This window comes from Camellia sinensis, chromosome 11 (assembly GCF_055761805.1).
Source record: "Camellia sinensis isolate YWXY chromosome 11, ASM5576180v1, whole genome shotgun sequence".
Classification (NCBI taxonomy): domain Eukaryota; kingdom Viridiplantae; phylum Streptophyta; class Magnoliopsida; order Ericales; family Theaceae; genus Camellia; species Camellia sinensis.
This window is the reverse complement of record NC_138971.1, coordinates 37,158,235-37,179,050: the sequence shown is the minus strand read 5'-3', so window position 1 is coordinate 37,179,050 and position 20,816 is coordinate 37,158,235. Positions and strand designations below refer to the sequence as shown.

The 20,816-nt window shown below is 39.5% G+C and overlaps 3 protein-coding genes across 3 annotated transcripts; all 3 read right to left on the bottom strand.

Moving 5' to 3' along the window:
* Window positions 1-1,036: 1,036 nt before the first annotated feature.
* On the bottom strand, window positions 1,037-7,510 carry LOC145802269 (uncharacterized). The gene is made up of 2 exons (XM_082894949.1): window positions 7,444-7,510; window positions 1,037-6,903 (listed from the first exon to the last, which is right to left on the bottom strand). The coding sequence occupies exons 1-2, from the start codon at window positions 7,508-7,510 to the stop codon at window positions 1,037-1,039; spliced, it is 5,934 nt and encodes a 1,977-aa protein (XP_082751075.1).
* Window positions 7,511-15,331: 7,821 nt separating this feature from the next.
* Window positions 15,332-16,763, bottom strand: LOC145802268 (lysine--tRNA ligase-like). The gene is made up of 5 exons (XM_082894948.1): window positions 16,722-16,763; window positions 16,201-16,344; window positions 15,994-16,062; window positions 15,756-15,899; window positions 15,332-15,498 (listed from the first exon to the last, which is right to left on the bottom strand). Exons 1-5 carry the CDS (start codon window positions 16,761-16,763, stop codon window positions 15,409-15,411), a joined length of 489 nt encoding a protein of 162 aa, XP_082751074.1. The 3' UTR covers window positions 15,332-15,408.
* A 109-nt stretch (window positions 16,764-16,872) lies between these two features.
* Window positions 16,873-19,137, bottom strand: LOC114300936 (putative late blight resistance protein homolog R1B-23). Its single transcript, XM_028245813.2, has 3 exons — window positions 18,307-19,137; window positions 18,061-18,117; window positions 16,873-17,478 (listed from the first exon to the last, which is right to left on the bottom strand). The coding sequence occupies exons 1-3, from the start codon at window positions 19,135-19,137 to the stop codon at window positions 16,873-16,875; spliced, it is 1,494 nt and encodes a 497-aa protein (XP_028101614.2).
* Between the last annotated feature and the right edge of the window lie 1,679 nt (window positions 19,138-20,816).

Below are 20,816 nucleotides of genomic sequence, written 5' to 3'. Positions count from 1 at the left end.
ATCCCCAAAGACAGCTTCTTTTGATGAGGTGTTGGCCCAACGTGCTGTTTTGGGCGAATTTCGAGATGGCCGGATTAACAGATTGGAGGTGGGTTGGTTGGATGATTGGTTATCCCTTCTTGAATCCAAGGTCAGGAGGAGGATGATTGAGGCTGAGCTAGGCGAGGTAGACAAGGCTTTGGTTGTTGCTGTACGAGTGGAGGAGGAATGTAAGCTGTCTTTTGAACGAGCACAGAAAGCTTTGAATGAAGCAGAATTGGCGTCTTCTAACTTGAGAGAAAAGAAAGCGATTCTTGAAGCAAGATTGGCGGGTGAAGAAGAAGATCAAGCTCCCAGAGTCTTGACTTAGTTGGATCATATGATAACTTTATAGCATATGATAGCTTTATAGTCTTAAAACTTTCTTGTATGTTGGAGATTTGGGCCTCCCTCTTTCTTTTTTTTTTTTCTTTTTTTTTTTTTTTGTAATTGAAAATCTTCAACTACTTAATGGAGCTAACTTTCGAGTTAAAGCGTCATCTTTTATTATTTGTGATTATAGTTAGAATAAGTGTGAAAAAAGGACGATATTCATTGAAGAAGCCCAAATGATACATCTTGGTGTAGTACATCATACAGTAATGGGTAATTTCTAAGGATAGTAAGCCTTCAACCATTTCGCATTGATGGGGCGTAAGAGGGTTTGAGAATCAGGCTCAGAAATTCTGTAATAGCCATTTTCATTGACTTCCCTTACTACAAAAGGACCCTGCCACTTGGGTGTGAACTTGTGAGTTGATGTTCCCCTCATGACGTGAGGTGCAGCCCGCAACACTAAATCACCTTCTTGGAACTGTCTTGGACGTACCAGAGTATCATAAGCTTTAGCTATACGGCTCTGGTAAACTCTAAGATTAGTCTGTGCCTTGTCCCTTCTTTTATCAAGGACTTCCAGCTCTGACGGCCTGGAGTACGGGCTAGTTCCGCTTCGGAGGGCCATGCGAGCTGATGGTATGGCAATTTCCACTGGAAGGATGGCTTCCGTGCCATATACCAACTAAAATGGAGTCATTTGAGTTGGTCTTCTTTTGGATGTTCTGTATGCCCAGAGTGCCATTGGAAGCACATGTGCCCAGTCCCTTTGATAATCGTTGAGAGTCCTTGAAAGGATTCTAAGGAGTGTTTTGTTGGTTGCTTCAGCTTGTCCATTGCCCTGGGGGTAGTAAGGCGTTGATTTATGGTGTGTGATGTCGTAGGAGACTAAGAGTTTCCCCACTTGGCGGTTGACAAAAGGGGTCCCGTTATTTGACAGGATTACTCTAGGAATACCAAAACGACATATAATGAATTCTCGAATGAAATTGGAGATAGCGGCTCCTGTTGCCTTCTTCAGGGGGATGGCTTCTACCCACTTAGTGTAAGTCTCCGTGGCCGCTACGATCCATATGTGTCCCTTTGACGGTGGAGAGATGGGGCCAGTAAGATCCATAGCCCATGTATGGAAAGGCCATGGTGAGCTCGAACTATGCAGATCAGTGGCTGATGCGTGAATAAGGTTACCATGGACTTGACAAGGTTTGCAGCGTTTGGCATATATTTTGGCGTCCGCTTCCATGGTGGGCCAATAGTAACCTATATGCAAAAGATGTTGGAATAGCTTGGCTCCGCCTTGGTGCTCCGACCCATGAGCAAGTTCTAAAACTTTATGGATTTCTGCTCCCGATAAGTAGCGTAAAGGCTTCCCGTGAAAACCATGCCTGAAAAGTTGCCCTTCTTGCAAAAAGAATTTCGAGGCTCGCTTCTTGATTATTGCAGCTGCAGAGCGATCTGGCGGCAATGATGCTTCTTTGAGGTAATCTATATACACCTGACGCCAGTCGGAGGTGATTTCTGCGAAATTGTATTCAGCTTTTGGAGGGAATTCCTGGCATTTGGTGCATTTTCCCTGAAGGTCGTTTGCTTCTTTGGCCATGGTAGGCCAATAATATCCCTGTCGTTGTAGCCTCTTGTAGAGGCTCACGTCTCCTGTTCCGCAAGAACGATTGTGAACCCCTTCTAGCTTAGACTTGGCTTCGGCAAAGTCGATGCATCGTGCTAGCAGACCCCCAGGCCCTCTGTAGTAGAGGACTCCTTGGTAAATTGTGAAGTGTTTGATTTCGCACAAAGGTAGTTTACCTGAGGGGGCGCGGAGCTCATCGATGATTGGGGCTCTCCAGTCGGCGGGTTCTTTTTCAGGAAAAATAGTTGTTACCGAGCACGGCATGGAGCGCTTCAGTACTTCTATCTTAGTTGATTCTTCCGCAAATTCTACTTTAGAAGCCAAGGTAGCGAGGGCGTCTGGGTGTCGATTGTTGGAGCGAGGAGCGTGTTCTATCCTTACCATGTCGAATTTGTCTGTCAACCTTTGGACAATGGTTCTGTACGAGGCTAAAGGCGGCTCTTTGATAGCATAGTCTCCATTGGTCTGCTTGACCACCAAATTAGAGTCGCCTTTGATACATAGGAGACTTACTCCTAGGTCGAGTGCTGCCATAAGTCCTAATATCAAGGCTTCGTATTCTGCCTCGTTCTTAGAGCATTTAAAATCCAGTTTATATGACAAATTGACTTCGGTTTGATTTGGGGAAATAAGGACTATTCCAGCTCCTCCCCCTTTAGAGGTGGACGATCCATCGAAACTCAAACTCCATTCTCCTTCGGTGTTTACTTCAGCTGCTTGGAACTCATCACCTTGCAATTCGTCCGAAGGCGGTTCATGTTCTCCTCTAGGGAAGTGAGCTAAGAGGTCGGCAAGCGCTTGACTCTTGATGGCCTTGGAAGCTTTGCAAGTGATGTCATATTCTGCTAATGATAGGAGCCAGCGAGCTGGCCTGCCGGAGAGCGCTGGTCTAGTGAGGAGAAAACGGATAGGATCACTCCTGGTCATGAGATGGATGGGATAAGAAAGAAGGTAATGGCGGAGCTTTTTGGCTGCGAACACTAGGGCGAGACAGTGTCGTTCAATGGGGGAATATCGGACCTCAGCCCCTTGGATGACTCTACTTATGTAGTACACGGGCCGTTCAAGTCCATCAATTTCCTGGGCGAGCAGAGCGCCGACTGATTTCGGTGTGGAAGTGATGTAGAGGAGTAAGGGCCTCGCCGGCTGAGGAGGAGTCATGGAGAGAGGGGATGTTAAAGCTGATTTCACTCCTTCGAATGCTTGTTGGTGTTCCTCATTCCAAATGAACCTGACATCCTTCTTCAATAATGAATTGAAGGGTTGTGTTATTTCGGCCATAGCTGGGATAAACTGTCTCAAGTAGGATGCCCGACCAAGGAAGGTTCTCAACTCGTCTAGACTGGTTGGTCGTGGCATATTTTTGATGGCGGCGACCTTTGCTGGGTCGGGGTCTATCCCATGGCGATGAACAATACAGCCAAGGAACTTGCCGGCAGTGACTCCGAATGCGCACTTAAGCGGGTTCATTCTGAGTTTGTATTTCTTACAACGTTCAAAAACTCTTTGGAGGTCTTTGAGGTGACTAGTCTCCTCTTTGGATTTCACCACCAAATCATCAATGTAACATTCCAAGGACTTGTGCAACATATCATGAAAAATGGCTGTCATAGCTTTCTGGTATGTTGCTCCCGCATTTTTCAGCCCAAAAGGCATTACAGTATAGAAAAAGTTGCCTATAGGAGTGCGAAATGCTGTCTTTGGGGCATCCTCTGGAGCCATCTTGATCTGGTTGTAGCCGCTGAAGCCATCCATGAATGAGAACATATGATGACCCGCCGCTGAATCAATCAAGGTGTCTATGTTTTGGAATGGGAACTCATCTTTGGGGCAAGATTTGTTTAGATCTCTGAAATCGACGCACACTCGAATTTGACCATTCTTTTTGATAACTGGGACAATACTAGAAAGCCAGGTGGGATGTTGGATGGGTTTGATAAACCCTGCTCCAAGCAACTTCACCACTTCGTCCTTGATGTTGAGCTCCACCTCGGGCTTATAAAATCTTACTCCTTGCTTGACTGGGCGAGCCAGGGGGATGACGTTCAGACGGTGCATGGTAACATCTTTGTCTAATCCTGGCATTTCTTCATATGTCCATGCGAAAATGCCCGAATATTTTCTAATCAACTCGATAAGGGTCCCCCTCTGTTCTGCTGGGAGATCTTTGCAAATGAAGATGGGACGCCTGGGTTCTCCTTCAGAGGCTATGTTGATTTCTTCCAGTTCTTGTTTTTGGGGCCTAGGACTATCCTGTAAACACTCCGGAGCAGGTCGGACTTCTTGCAATCCATCTTGCTTGGCGGGGACTTGGTTAGGAGATGAAATGGCTGCCTTGAGGGGTTTAACTTTTGAGCCTTTGGCTCCATCCAAATGAGTTACCGCAGGACAATGGGATTTGTCAGAGCGTTTATCCGTTGCTGGGAAAGCCACAACTTTTTTTCTCTTTCTGCTCTTCTTGTCTCTACTTTTTTTCTTCTTTTCCATTGGCCAGCGTTGGGCCAGTGTAGACAAGGTGTAGCAACAGTGATCTTCTCCACTTAGTTCACGATGGATAATTGCTACGTCGTCTAGCTGGGGGTTGGCATTGGAAACATTTGCCAACTCCTCGCACCGCCATAAACGGTATATCACTCTACCATCTTTTGTTTGAATCCTGGTGACTCTAGGGAGCTTTCTTGAGGGCTCTGATTTGGTGAACGTCTTTCTACGAGGTGGTGATGAACCTTCTTCAGAGAAGTCATCCCAGTCAGGTACAGGAGTTCCTCGAAGTGGCAGGGGAGGTTCGTCTTCATCGACATGATTGTAAAATACTGCATCTGCCATGTGAGCTTCATCTACTCGAAAAGGCTTTTGAGAGCCAGCTACGGCTACTACTTCATTATTGTAGATTGCTTTGACACATTGATGGTAGGTGGACAGAATCACAGCATATCTGTGAAGCCAAGTTCTCCCTAGGAGAGCCTGATAGGTTGTCTCTGCTTCTATAACATGAAACTTAGTAGTAGAGCGAATTGGTCCCACTACTAAGTCTAACTGGACATGACCTATGGTTTTAATTTTTTGGCTTCCAAAACCGGTGATGGAGATGGGTTGTCTGACTAAGTGCTTTTGTGGGATCCCGGCCGCCTGGAAAGTAGAATAAGGCATCACATTGAGTGAAGCTCCTCCATCCATGAATCCTCTTTGAAACTCCATCCCATTGATGAATACTGGGACGTATAGGGGACGGTTATGTGGAAATGGTACTTGTTTGTCGGCCTCGGTAAAGGTTATTGCCAAGGAGTTATCCCGAAATACTTTTCTCACTGATCCGCTTACGCTCATGCACGTTTCACCATTCTGCTCTGCAAGTCTTAAAAAGGCCTTGGTGGCTTCAAAGCGTGTTGCTTCAGACAGGCCGAATTGGTTGAAGAACCATTTGAACTTTGTCGATTTCTTAAGTGCTATCACACGTCTAGTCTCAAAGTCCGGACAAGTGGGAGCTGGGAGTTCAGAGAGCTCACACACCATTGGCTCTTCCATCTCGTCATAATGCGAAAGCATCATGACCGTCTTGCCATTATCCTTATAGCGCGGGAGAGGATCTTTCAAGACATCTTCTGTTTGGCGAGGTAACTCCAAAGCGTCTTCAGACATCATCTTTCGAACTAAGGATCTGAGTGCCCAGCATTTCGTAGTAGGATGTTTAACAGAACGATGGTATATGCAATAGTCTGCCCGCGCTTGATCCTTTTTGTTAACAGGTTGCCTTGGCTCGGGAAGGTGAACTTTTCCATCTTCCACCCAGGCATTGAGGAGTGCCTGTGCCTCATTCACTGAGATAGGTAATGGTGGGGGAATTTGATTGAACTTTCTCTTTTTTGCCTGCGGGTCTTCTCTTCCCCAAGAGGAGCCCTTGGCTGCATACACAGCGTGGTTGCGTCGGTTAGGCCTCCATGAGGAAGGTTGAGGTGCTGTTGGTCGCCATGAGTGGGGTTGCGGTGCTGTCATTCGTGCCCCTGATCTTACTGTTTCACTTATGTTTCGGGCCGCAGCACATAAAACGGAAAAGTCCGGGAAGTGGTGGTTGACCAGCTGGAGTTTATAAGTCGTGATCATTCCTTCAATGCACAATGATACCAGTTGGTGTTCTTCCATTGGGTCTTGAATGTCTACTGCTTTTTCCCTGAAACGGCGGACGTAAACGAGGATGTCCTCCCCAAGTCGTTGTGTTTCCCTCATAAGATGAAGGGTGGTTAACCTCTCTTCAACATAGAAGAACTTGACGTAAAACTTTTTTACCAAGTCTTCCCATGAAGAAATAGAGCCAGCAGCGAGGTTAGCATACCACGAGAATGCTCGATCTGTGAGAGATTTGGAGAATTCTCTCATGCGGAGGTTTCGGTCTTCTCGGTGAGCTCCAAGGGCGTCAAGAAAGCGTGAAACATGCTCCCTGGCGTTCCCTTTTCGTCCGTCGAAGCGAATAAACTTGGGTACTGCATATCCCGCTGGATATGGAAGACTTGCGATGTGAATAGGGTAAGGAGGACGGAGATCCAATTCTGGGGAGGCAGGGATGTGACCTTTGTTTGTCTGAAGTAGGCTATGTATGTGCTCTTTTACGACCTCCAATATTAATGGCTGGGAAGGGTTCTGATTTGCCGGAAGAGCCGGAGAGCCAGTTGAAGCCACTGCGATGGGAGCTCCACTAATGGACCCAACTTGTGGTGGGGGTGTCTGGCTGGGAGCTAATGGAGGGAGCGGGGGGGCTGTTTGTCCTCCCGCTTGGGTTCGCGAGTCGTTTTGCGTAGTGAGGTTGGCTTCTGAGCCATTTTGGGGTAATGGCAGAACGCCATTTTGAGATGATGTGGGAGGGTTAGATGATGATGGAGCGTAGGTGCCCTTTGTAAGGCTAGCAGGGCGTCCATTAAGAGTCGTTGGTTCTGTTGAAGGGAGGTGACGCTCTCAGTCAATACACGTAGTTGATCTGTTATAACCGGTTGGGAGGATTGTTCTTCTGGAGAGCCGCCAGAGTTATGTTCCGAGGTCTCCGCCAGGGTCTCCCTACCGCCACCTTGGGATGTCGCTACTCTAGTTCCAGTGTTCTTTTTGGGTGCCATGCGAAGCGAGCACCACTCTTCCCCAGCAGAGTATAATGTGGGTGAGAGGTGTGGTTAGAGGTAGTCCGGGAAGATGGCGGGCACTTCAATGGCTTGGGATCACTGGAGGTGGAGAGGAGGAGGTCAAGGCAAGCTTGGAGAGGGAGAGGTTGGCAGTGATAAACCTTTGAATACTAATATAAAGTATGAGGGAGTGTTTTAGCATGAGACTTGGTTGTATTGTTGTTGTTGTGTCTCGCTGCATATACGATACGTTATATAGGCCGCAGGAGTATTAGAGCCCAAGCAAATTGTTGGACAGGTGGCTCGTTTTTCTCAACTCTGCCAGAAGTGATATAAGCCCTTCTGCCGTCTGTGGCTTGCCGGCAGGCGGAGAGCAACGTTTCGTGGCAGGCAGAAAGTAACGTTTCGTATATGCATTGGATGACATGAACGTAAGGTCATTGTTGCCTCTTCTCCAAGCCTGGTCGAGATAGAGTTGTCTTAGCAAGAAGACAACTATCTCGACGATCCCATGACCTCAGCCGCCAGTCCAGTATCCTCTGATGATCCCGAGCAGTAGTGCCTGGGTCCTGCTCCCAACCCAGGCATCCAAGTAGATAAATGGGCCAGGGCCCACTTTAGTGTTTAAGAGAGCCAAGGGCTCGCTTCCAAGTGACCAAGTAGGAGAATGGGCCGCGGGCTTAGCTCAATGTTAAAGAGAGGGGCTCGCTTCTAAGCGATCAAGTAAGAGAATGGGCCGCAGGCCTATCTCAATGTTTAGGAGAGCCATTGTTTATCAATCTAAGTACAAGTGAGCCGGGGGCTGATTGTATTGTTGTTTGGCCTTGGAGCTAGGTATGAAGGACCATGGGCCCTGCGGGGCCATGGTGCTGCCTGTTGCAGGGCTCTTCATATCTAGATATATTTGGGCTTGTATATACGCTCCCGCTTAGGCTAAGCATATAGTTTTGGTTGCCTTGGCACATGACGCCCGTAGGGCTCGCCATGTAGTAAACATACGACATGCCCGACGTGGTGCCTTATTGGTCTGCCACGTGGGTGGGGTTTTGGTGATGTGGCACCTGTAGGGCTTGCCACTTATTGAGCTTGATACAAGTACCCACAGAGATCGATCGAGTAGCAGGAGTACCTAATTGAACTTTTTTGCAAGTCTGCGCACCATCTTCCAAATCCACAAGTGAGCTCCCCTTTTTCTAACCCACCTATAATACATGGCATGTTTAACAACAAATATTTAGAAACAACAACACACAAACTGTAGACAATTGCTCAATTGACATAAATCTACAACCAACAACCTTCAAGGCTTCATCAAAATTCATATCGGTCAACATCTTGTCTTTTTCTTTTTTAAAAAGAGCAGGAACTGGTTTGTTTTTTGGTTCACAATTTTGTTAAATGTAGGGTGTGGTTAATATTATTGAATAGAAAATATTAAATATTTTGTGCATTTTGTGTTGCAGTTTTTTTTTAAAAAACAAATCATTGCAATTTTGCTATAGCGTATTATTTCTTGCAATGAAGCTCTGTTTGTAAATAGACAAAACAAAATAACTTCAAAGTTGGACTGTTAGAATAGTGTGAGTTTCATGTGGCAGCCATCAATTCCACATTATGAGAGAGAGAGAGAGAGAGGGAACTAATCACATTTAAAAGCAAATAGCACAAATTGATTCTCAATTCCCAATAATATTTGGGAATACACATTTAAAAACACATAATTTTAGCACAAAATCAACTCTAAAATCAACAGCAATTAGAAGACGTATTTTGTATTTGAGAATAAATCACATTAGTCGTGTTGTTCCTCCATGATATCTGTAACATTTATTAAAAACAGGTGTGTGTTGCAGCCATCAATTCCACATCATGAGAGAGAGAAAGAGAGAGAACGAGAGAGAGAGAGAGGGAACTAATCACATTTAAAAACAAATAGCACAAATTGATTCTGAATTCCCAATAATATTTGGGAATACACATTTAACAGCACATAATTTTAGCACAAAATCAACTCTAAAATCCCAAAAAAATCAACTCTAAAATCAACTCTAGATCAAATTAATTCATCCTCTACACGATTTGGTCTTAGATGAAACCTAATTTACTTCCGGAAGTTGCTTTTAGAATCCCAAAAAAATTTAATCCATTTACCCATAAAAACCTTACACGTTTTCAGTTTTTAATTGCATCTTCTTCACCCTTTGGGTTTTCAATTTTTTAATTCTATCATTAGAATGTTGGTTCTGTTTATAGGAAAATCAATGGAATTCTTTTTTTATGATTTAATCAATTTCTACAAATCTAGCCATAGATGGAGATGATTAATGAGAAATGATTTTGGTTGTCAACCCTTACCCACACAGTTTTGATTCTTGGGTACATGTTAAATAGATGCACACCAGATGTTTGTCAGTATGTCTCAATAAATAAAGAGTTTAACAACCTCAATTTGCCGAAACAGATTACATATTTGTTGTATGCATTTGACTTGGAACCTACCACAATTAATTGAACAAAAGTTAATCAAGAAAGCAAGAAACTTTCTCCAAAAAATATGGCAGGACAGCACCAGGGTCTGTGAAAACAAAACTGAAACATAAAAATATATATATATATATATCGGATTGTTAAGATTAATATAAAAAAAAAAACGAAAAAACAAACCCGATTTATGCTTGACAAAATGAGTACACCTCCAAAAAAAACTCCTCCAAACAAAAATAAGGCTTAATTTGGGAATTGGGCCAATGGTTGAATTCCAATTTTCTTTTAATCAATTAGTGTGTGTGTGATGATGTTACTATTGTTGTCGTTGGTAGTGCTGTTGTTTGGTCTATGGTTCACCATGTGTTTGACAAAATGTTGAAATGAAATTGGAATAGGCTCACTATTTATTTACTTAGTTGTTTGTTGTTATTCTTTATGTTTTGTTTTGTTAATCCCATGAGATCAAAACTGTGATTTCTTGCATTCTCTCTCCGTGTTATCCTATTCTCAGCTTTTTAATCATTTTGTTCGCATATAATCTTGAAAATTCATTTTCCTAATTGTCAACCTATCATGTGGACTTGCTTAGAGTTTCAGCTTTTTAGGTAATTTCCTTCTCCACTCATAATCAAGATGATTTTCACCAAAGAAATTGTTGTTGGTGCATTATCTATGATTTTCCTACAAATGATACAACACAAACATCTTGCCCAAGTGCTGGACTAATCTTAGGAGTCTTAGTACGCTACCTTGTGAACTTAAACCAAATAATCTAACATAATGATAATGATACAGATGAAATAAACAACCAGATATTCAAAAAGTATATGAGGTAAACGCCTAAGAGTCTAAGACAGACACAATTAGCCATATGGCAAGCACCATGTAGAACTCATAAAACTTTGGCTTTTACCAACCCATACCAAGAAAGATGAAACAAATTGGGATTTCTTAGAGAAGAAACCAAGGGAAAACAGAGAATAAAAAGATTCAGTCGCTAAAAAAAGACGAGAAGATATCAATGTACAAAACCAAATATTGCATGCAGAACCAAAAAAAAAATTGTCTATGGTTCCTTAATTTTTACTACATTACATGAAAGTTGTGTGCAAGTTCATAAAACAAAATCTCTTATGCTGTGTTTGGTTGGGGGATTTGGAAAGGAAAAGGAAAAGGAAAAAAGTGTGTGAAACTAGGTAAAATTTAGGCATGTTTTATTTATATTTCACTTATCTTTTCCATTTCCCTTTCCAAATCCCTTCTCAAATCCCCCACCCAAACACAGTATTAGAGTAACATTATTTTCAAGACCAACATAGAATTCACTAATGACATTCACACCATGTACTTGGGTGTCATAGAATTCATAGAATAACAATAACAACCCAACGAAGATTTCAGCAGGTGCACAAAGTTTGACATGCATTAGGATGCTTTTAATTCAAGTGGGAAAGCTTCTATTCACTATGTGGTCTTCAACTCTAAGAGTGAAAATTTTGTATTTCCATTGACAATAGCAACAGTCCATGGCTCGTTATCCCAAAATGTTTCTGTTTCAGTTTCTTTTCTTAGTACTTGATTTTTGAATTGTTTAAGTTGATCAAGAAATTAGTCAAATATTTAGAGCTTGACTGTACATCTAAGAAGTTTGAATAGTGTGCATGTTTGTTGTTTCCTTTTATATGTAGGACAAATTCGCATTCATCATTATGTGTAGGGAATGTTTATCCTTTATGAAGCACGGATACTTCAAATAGGGTGACGTATCCGTATCGGATACCGATACTCCTTGGATACTCGCGGATACGTATCGGATACTTATTAAAAGTATCGGATACTTCTTAATTATTTTTTCATTAATTTTGGAGTATCAGATACTTAATTTTGAAGTATCGGATACTCCAAGTCATGTTTACTTGTTTTATGAAATTAGAATTGTAACATTTCTTGCATAGTAATAAAATATAATATAATTGCAAGTATAAATATAATAATGTCTTTCTAATACTTTGTTAAGTTCTTCAATAAGAAGAGCATAGTGAGTTAAATAATAGAATTTATCAAATTGATGTATCCTAATTATTTCATGCATGTCCCTTATAACTACATAGAAAGTAAGAATTAACAAGAGAATATAACAATGCTAAAATTAAATATCAATAAATAAATAAGTAAGTAAACTTGAATACAATATTTTTCACTAGTGTCGAAGGAAAAAGTATAGGGACAAGTCGTGAATTGTTCTATTATTGTAATATAAATATATTAAACTTGATACTGAAATGAAATATTTGCAAAACCTATTAAAAATTTATAAAGTAAACAAGCTACTAGCTTAATTTAATACAAAATTCTTAAAAGATAATATTTTGTATTATAAAATTACATTGTGGTTTCTCAACGTTCTTTAAGTTATGTGTGACTCACTATTAACAATTTTAAAAAGTATATTTTTCACAAACGTATCCTAACCGTACCCGTATCCTATTTTTTAAGGTTTTGTCGTATCGTCATATCCGTATCTCGTATCCTAAATGGGCTATATTGATGCCTATGACACTTAGTATTCTTTGGCTGAATAAGAATTTATAATTCTATGCAGTGAAATGGGTACACTAAAGACACTCAATAAATTAATAATATAGCATGTACATGTAGTAATTTATAAGAAATAATGATGTTTGTGAGGCAGAAGTTTTTCTGAACACTGCATCTTACATGGTTTTAGTCACTCAATCAATCCTATTTACTTTATGTGCACCTGTAAAGAAACTAATTACAAATGTGGAATTACCAAAGTGCGAAGATTGAAAGGGAACTAATTACCAATGTAGGGTCCATGTTCTGTGGTTCACAACATGTATAATCAAATAGATAATATGATATAAAACACGATAGAAAATTTTTAAGGATAGAAAATTTTTAAGGTGAGGCACCACTTTCTATAGGAGTTCAATGTATTAACTTCCATGTCAAACAACTCCAACTCCAACTCAAGTGTAAAATAGTTTTGAGTTTTTAATATGTCTCTTGATTGGATTGGAATTTTCAACCTGGAAAATTGGATGGGTTTTCTTTTTTGTTCGGAGCATTCAGCAGCCGAATTCCTCAATGATTGAGACATATTAACAAACACATGCGGTGCGTACCAGGAAGAGGACCGACAGATACACAAAACAGTAACACCGTTTTAAATAGCAGCAATCACATTAGAAATGTACGAAATCACAGGTGTACGTACCAGGATTTGCAAGAGCAGAGCTTTGGATGCCAAATTTTCACAGCGTTACGGCACGAAGAGGACCGACAGTTATGCAAGAAGAGGACAACAAGCACTCCTTCGAGAAGATATTATATATATATACATATATCTCTTGTGAGAAAGCCCATCTTCGAAGGGGCAAATTTTGTTTTCTTCTTCCTTGTCGGTGAACCAAATTTTGTTTTGTTTGTTTCTGTGTGTGGCCCAGCCGAACAACACGTAGGCAACCCAAATCTGGACAAAACAAAGAAGCCCTAAGAAACAAAGAACCATAGACTTACAACAGAGGAGGCAGATGAACAAAACGTAACACCATGTGTTACACCACACTTAACTGCTTTTAATATGAATAATGCTTGGGACTCCCTTTTGGGGGTTACCCCTCACCCCCTTTTGTCACGTGGCAGGTGGTGATTGGAGGAGCAGGAAAAAAAAGAAAAAGAAAAAGAAAATGTAACCAATGAGAGAGAGAGGGGGTCAAAAGGGGTGGGAGGAAAAGGGGATGAATCATTGTTGTTTTAATATATGTTATATATATATATATATATAACATATATATATATATATATAATTTATTGCATTACATACATACAAGATCTTGTATTTTTCATTTGCCATTAATAATTCATATTAATTTGTTCGTCTAAAATTAATTGATTTATTTTATTTTTAATTTACAGATAATCACTTCAAATATTATACAAAATCAAACTAAAACCCCCTATGTGATAATCAAACAATTAATCACTAACTTTCGCAAAAAAAAGAAAAAAAAGTAAAACTAACAATCAACTTACGAAATGGGGAATTTGCAAATCAAAAATAAACCTCAAGGGAGGTCAATTTAATTTCTGGAAAAAATAGGAGAGCCCAATGTAATTGTCAAAAATCTCAAGGGAGGTGAGTGTAATTTACCCAGCTTATAATAGTTATTGTTTTTACTTATTTTTATAATAAAATTTTTATTTATGAACAATTAATTGAAAATACAAAATTCATAAATTTTTAAATAGATTACAAAATTAACCATTTAGGTAAAATTCTAAACACACATAATTTTCTAATACTAACTGTAAGTTGAATGGTTCAACAAGTCTAAGACCGGTCTAAGCAGTTCAATTCAGAGATATTAAAGTCAAATTAGAATTTTATCTATTTTTATCCACGATATAGACATTGGCTAACAAAATGATTTATATCAAAAAAATTCTTTATACGTTTAGACAATATTTGTAGATTTATATTTTTAATTATGTATAGACTAATTTCTCTTATATATATAATTAATTATAGCTAAAATATTTAAATCAATTAATTTTCAAACTAAAAGTAAAAAATGTTGGTTTATAGTGTTGGATAGGACAAAGAAAAGGTATTAAATGGAATACACTGCTGGAAATCAAGGTTTTAGAGGTGTTTGAAAAACGCCGCTATAAGTCCTAAAACGCCGTCAAATCTTTTTGTGACGTTTAGCACTAAACGTCGAAGATGCAGCCGTCGCTATAACTCTATGGCGCTTTAGAAACGTCACTATATTACTATAGGCGGCGTTAGTTCTACAAATTGTACCATGACGTCACCATGCTATTTAGCGACGTTTTTAAAACGCCACTACATCTCTTTTTCCCAACTATTTAGCGACGTTTTTAAAAACGCCGTGATAGCCCCTTTTTTTTAAAAAAAAATGTGCTAATGTTTTTTAAAAAATACCTATAATAAAACTAAAATAGTACTAATATAAAATAAAAACTCCCATTCATATAGTAAAATCTTATAAAATGATAGTCCACAATCATTGTGCAAAAACAAAACATTCACACAAATCAAACGGTGTATGTTACACAAAAATATTTCATATTTCTCACACTCTAGAAATCTTCATATGGTCATTGGAGAGTTACTGAGTTAAGAATAAGTCATCAATGCAAATAAACTCTCTATTTCAAATACAAGAACCAACAAAAAAAATTAAAAAATTAAAAAATGTCATAACAACTGATAGTAATATTAGTCCTTGGACTACCAGGTCACCAGCTAAAGTAGCAAACACCAGACTTTCTTGTCCATCAGCATTCTTCTTTAGATCTGCCAATCTGACGGCGCTAACAAAAGCAATCTTGCATACCACCACACATTCTGGATCAGGAGAACCACCAGGGACAAGCTGCATTACGCACAAAATGTTAGAATTGTAGAATACAAAATCAATAGGACTCAGCTTCTCAAACAAAATCAATAGGACACAGACACCATGCAAAAGAAATTTAGGGATTCAAACGACTATTTTGGCAAAAAATCATTACAAGATCTTGAACTTCCATCACAACATAAAAGCAGAATCATAGTACCTATGAATCTTGCTGAAATAAGAAGCTGGTTTGCTCCATCCCACTAATCTAGAGAACTGCAAGGAAATCAATATTTCAGCATGTATAGAAAACCGTTAGCAGTAATAAAACATATCGTACTAAATAATCCAACCCAACAGCATGTTTCTTGGCAGATTTAAATGCATAACCAAAACAAAAGTAAACCTTCTGTAGGCAGATTTGCATGCATATTGGTAGATTGAAAACCTATACTGGACCTAAGCCAGAAGCTGTTTGGATGTGTTCTTTAGCAGAAGGTTCATCCTGAGGTTTCATGGCCGGAAAGAGTAGAACTTCCTGTCCCCAAACCAAAAAACAAAACAATTGACACTTGAGTAAAAAAGCTCAGTCGAAAAAACTTTCTATTGTAGAATGTGAAACTTCCCACGTCCAGCCAAACACACCCAACCCCAACCCCAACCCCAACCCCAACCCCACCAAGCCAACACTACCAATAATTAAACAAATGAAAAATCACCAGCAAGGAAATCCAAAACCACAAACTGATAACACATGAACATTTCACACAAACCACACAAAGGTAAAACACAAACCTTGATGTTCTGCGAATCTGTCATCATCATTGTTAGTCGGTCAATACCCAGTCCCCAACCACCAGTTGGGGGCAAACCATACTCGAGAGCCGTGCAAAATGTTTCATCCAAAGCCATTGCTTCATCATCACCTGATTGTCGGTCCTGAAATTTAATCATACAAAAATCTTCAGTCAAGGCACCCCACACAACATGACTTTACATGCCACAATGATTCAATTCCTAATGATCATAATACCTTGAGTTGGTCAGCAAACCGTTGGCGTTGTACCACCGGATCATTCAACTCCGTGTATGCATTGCAAACCTACGTACAGAACATAGATGGCATGCAAGGAAAAAATATAAATATAAGTATATATATACATAATCCTTAGAAATCACTATTTTAAAAAAATAACAATAATAAAGAACTAAATAGAAATCCTTAGCTGGTATGACATACTTCACGCTTGTTAACAAATAATTCAAAACGTTCAGTCAAGCCTGGTTTTGACCTATGCCACTTTGCCAATGGACTCATAATCTCTGGATGGTTAATAATGAAAGTAGGGTTTACACATGTCTTCTCCAGAAAGTGCTCCACAAGCTGCATTCAGAAATCTAATCATTAATCATATATAACACAAAAATTTTGGTCTAATTTTAAGTTGCAACATCATCAGTCACAGAATCCATGCTATGTATTCCTATGATCGAAGTCAACTTAGATTTCATACTAATTTATTTCAATAGAGGACACAATATGAGTAGAAATGAAAAATAAATCAGCAAAACACTATACTACTTCTATACTGGCAGTGGCAGATGCATTTTGAAATGAAAGTGCTACTACAAATCGAAGTAAACATAGGAACAAACAAGACCTAAAAAATCACAAATATGCTGGCTAATTGAAAGAGAACAATGGCTGAGAAAGAAAAAATTATAGAAATATAAAAAAAAAACACACACACACACACACACCTTTAGAAGTTGTATCATTACACTTTGACTCAAAGGCCCCATGGTTGTTTCCTAATCAGCACTTTCAACCAATTATTTCCAATGCTCTCTTGCTCTTCCTTAATTTTCCTGACAGATTCCCTAACAGAGAAATGACAAAAGGTTACCTCAATTAGCTGCAGATGAGTATATCCCCCAAACTAGATGGTATTTCCTCGAGATTTTGACAATCTTCCAACGACAAGTGTTGAAGGCTTGGAAAGTGACTAAAGCAGGTGATCCATTGCTTGACATTGAGGCTCCTCAGTCTCAAGAATTTGAGTCGAGGAAACCCACCATCAGTTGTTGCCCATTGCGATCCCCAGGCAGCATTACATTCTAATTTGAGAAGCTCTAGGCTGGGTAACAGCATCCCAAGGACTGATATCTCCTCCCACTTGAGCCTTGTAGATTTCAAGGTTAGCCTTTTAATATTTGCAGGAAACTTGACCTCTCCGAGAGTACTTGGGTATCTGGGCAAAATATTGTTGTGTAGCTTCAAAGTCTCAAGGTGACTTAAAAATTGTAGATTAGGAAACATCAAATTCTCTGAATCTGATGACAACAGATGTCCACAAATTCCCAACTTCGTAAGATACGGAGTTCTTGCCAATAAATCCTGAATAGATCCACAAGGGTTGAAGTTTGCAATGGTTCGTAGGTTTTCTAATATAGAGGGTTGGCTGTGATCCACTACTGCTTCTTCAGAACATAATGACACATGATAGTTTGCTCTTCCCTAAGCATAAAGATGCCTCAACTTTGTAATCTTCCAAACATTACATGGAAAAATAAACTTGCACCATTGTGTAGAAATAATAGTAAGTGTTTCTAGGTTTGAGAGATTGGATATTGATGGCGGTAATTCACAGGAATATTTCAAATTAATTGTCAAATACCTCAAATTAACAAGTTGTGTTAATTCTCTTGGAAAGAAGGCATTGTTATAGCATATTTCCAACACTCTAAGAAGTTTGAAGGTCCAACAAATCAACGAGCACATATCACCAAACAGATTGTCGCCGCCACTAATTTTTTCCTGAAACTCATTTCTGAAGCACAACAATGATTGAACAACTGTTGGGGAATAAGGTTCTAAGAGCCAATCACCAAATCTTGGTGCGAAGTAAGAATGGATGCACAGGCGACGTTGGTTATTTGTTTCGTAATTACTTGAAGAAGAAGGAGAACCATCTTTATAATTGTGAATCCACCGCAGGAAATTGATTTCACTGGCTTTCTTCAAGCATAAATCACGCAACAAATCATGCATACGACATGCTTTAATTCGACCATCAAACCTTTTTTGAGCAACAATTACCAGACTTCTCTGAATTAGATCCATTAAGTAATCCTCTGCTACTTCCTCCAAGCTTTTCTGCCCAATTTTTTGTATAAACCCCTCAGCTATCCATAACCAAATTAACTCCTGCACCGGGATTTCTTGGTCTTCTTGAAATGCTCCTAAATAGAGAAAGCAAGGTTTCAAGTGACGAGGCAAGTGATTGTAACTCAGTGCTAGTGTGTCCAAGTACTGATTTGGACCACTAACAATGTATCAGCTTACACTTTGGGCAACTTGTTCCCACGACTCTTGTGCCTTGTTGTCCTTTGCAAGAAGTCCTGCCATTACAACAATTACAAGTGGAAGCCCTTCACATTTTTTCATTATTTGCTTCCCAATTTCAATCAGTACTGGAGGGCCACTTTCATTTTGAAACGCCTTCCATTGTAATAACTCCCAACTCTCTTCTTCTGTGAGAAAACGTAGACAATGAGGATGGCAATCAGGTGAGGCATGCATAGCCAACTCTTTGAGGCGACTAGTGAACATAACTCTACTTCCATTGTTGTCATTGGGGAAATACATTTTAAGATCGACCCAGACACCAATATCCCATAAATCATCAATGACAATGAGATATCTCTTGCCTTTTAATTGCTTGTACAACTTTTTGCCTAGCTTCTCATTGGTCATGTTTTCAATTTCATCGGTAAAGACGACATTAACAGAGCGTAAAATGTCCAACAACATATCTGTTTTTCTGGGTAATTGAGAAGCATAGGTCCATGCACGAATATGAAAGTAGTGTGTGATGTAAGGATCATTGTACAGTTTTGTGGCTAAAGTTGTCTTACCGAGTCCAGGCATCCCAACAATTGATATCATTTGTAGCTGCTTCTTCCCTCCAGCAAGTAGCTCTTTTATAGTCAACGCCTCATCATCAAAGCCCACTGTAATTTCTTCATTTACCATGGTTATGTTCTCTATCGACATTGACATTGACGAATGGACTCCATCATTGAAATCTTTATCATCTTGTAGGAGGAGTTGGATCTGATTTATCTGGTCATAAAACTGCAGCACTTTTGCCTCGATCGTCTTAATCTCTTCCATGATATTTATGCCAAATAAAATATCAAAAAAAACTGTCACCGTTGTTGTTGATGTCCCTCTGCCCTGGAAAATGAGCATCAAAAAAATGGATAAGTTGTCTTGTCTTGCAGATCACATAATAAATTTGCATCTGCAGGTTTTTAGCTTCATGGTTCCGCTCATGCTGCTGCTGCTGCTTCTCGTCCATATCCTTGAGAATGATTGCTAGGAATCTTGGCCTATTGTAAAAGGAGTCGATGTGATCAATCTGATCTGCGGTCCAACTGCACGCCTTACTGATCATTAGATGATTCAGTTTCTCCAAGACACAATAATTGTCACCCATCTCCCTCCCTAATCCCTCTCTCTGTTTCCATCTCTCTATCATTCTTTCTCTTTGTCTTTGTCTTTCTCTTTCTTTGGCTTCTTCTCTCGCATACTCATCCATTTTTTTGATCAGTTTCTCCAAGGCACAATTGTTTACTGCTTCCATAGCCCCGTTTCGGTGCTATCTCTCTCAAGTTTGTGTTCTGAAGATGGAGTTCGATCAGAAAAAACTTTGTGGCATCCAAAATGTTGACTCTGGCTAAAATTTAAACAAATTACATTTGCCCCCTCTAACAATTTGCTTAAATTGTAGCTGGCCTATTAGTTTGACAAAATATAACACCGGCTTCCACCGATGTCCTCAAAAGTCAACTCCGTTAACGAGAGTCATGAAATAACAAAAGAAAAATCTTGGTATCTTGTGAATGCATAAATCTTGGTATCGTGTGATCATTTTTGTCTTTTGGATTTGCATAATTTGTATGATTCTTCTACTTTATATTCGAAACTATCAACTATCTTGATATTGTTGAATTTTCCCTAGGCTCTCCACACAACATCTACATCGAGGTTGGTGATAATATACAATATATAATCTGAAAAAACTATAATTGCAAGAAGTTGCTATTGTATCTAGGATTGACTGGTTTTATAGCAACTTTGACCATGATAATTATTTATTTATTTTATTTTTATTTTTATGCTTAAAGATGGCAAATTGCCCATAGCAACACCCTACAAGAAATTTATGTTTCAATTAATACTAGAAAATCAATTGGTTAAAAAAAAAAAAAATTCCATGTAAATGTAATCACAATGATTCACCTTTCTCCTAGTATATTGTGTCATGATTCAAACTTGTCGAATTGCTCAAGCATTTGGAAGATTGTAATGTTTTGTGTTGGAAGAGGCTGGAGAGGCGGCATTCTCAATAAAGGAGTTTACGTGTGATCTTCTTGAGTGCTTGCGTGGTGCCTCTTACGCACTGCTCGAGCAGGAGGCGACTCTGTAGCCACCAGCACCAAAAGGTCTATTATCTTCCACAGGCTATAATAAAACCGCTCCTGTTGCATTTTCCCATCCTTTCATTTACAAGGTTAAAATATTGTAAGTTTTACATGGTTGGCTTTCATACTTGTTACCTAGCATAGACACTCCACAATGGGTGTTGTGTATGTGTTCGACAAAAATAGTAGAGCACTGACATGGTGGAACACATGTGTCTGCGTATCAATTTATAATCCTAGAAGAAATTATGCCTTCATAGATGCAAGCCTGGAGTTTCAAAATCCCAATACTTTGGCATAACTTAACTCAAGGTTAAGGTTTTTATTTAATTTTTTAAATGTGGGGTTTGGGGAGGAGAAATGGGG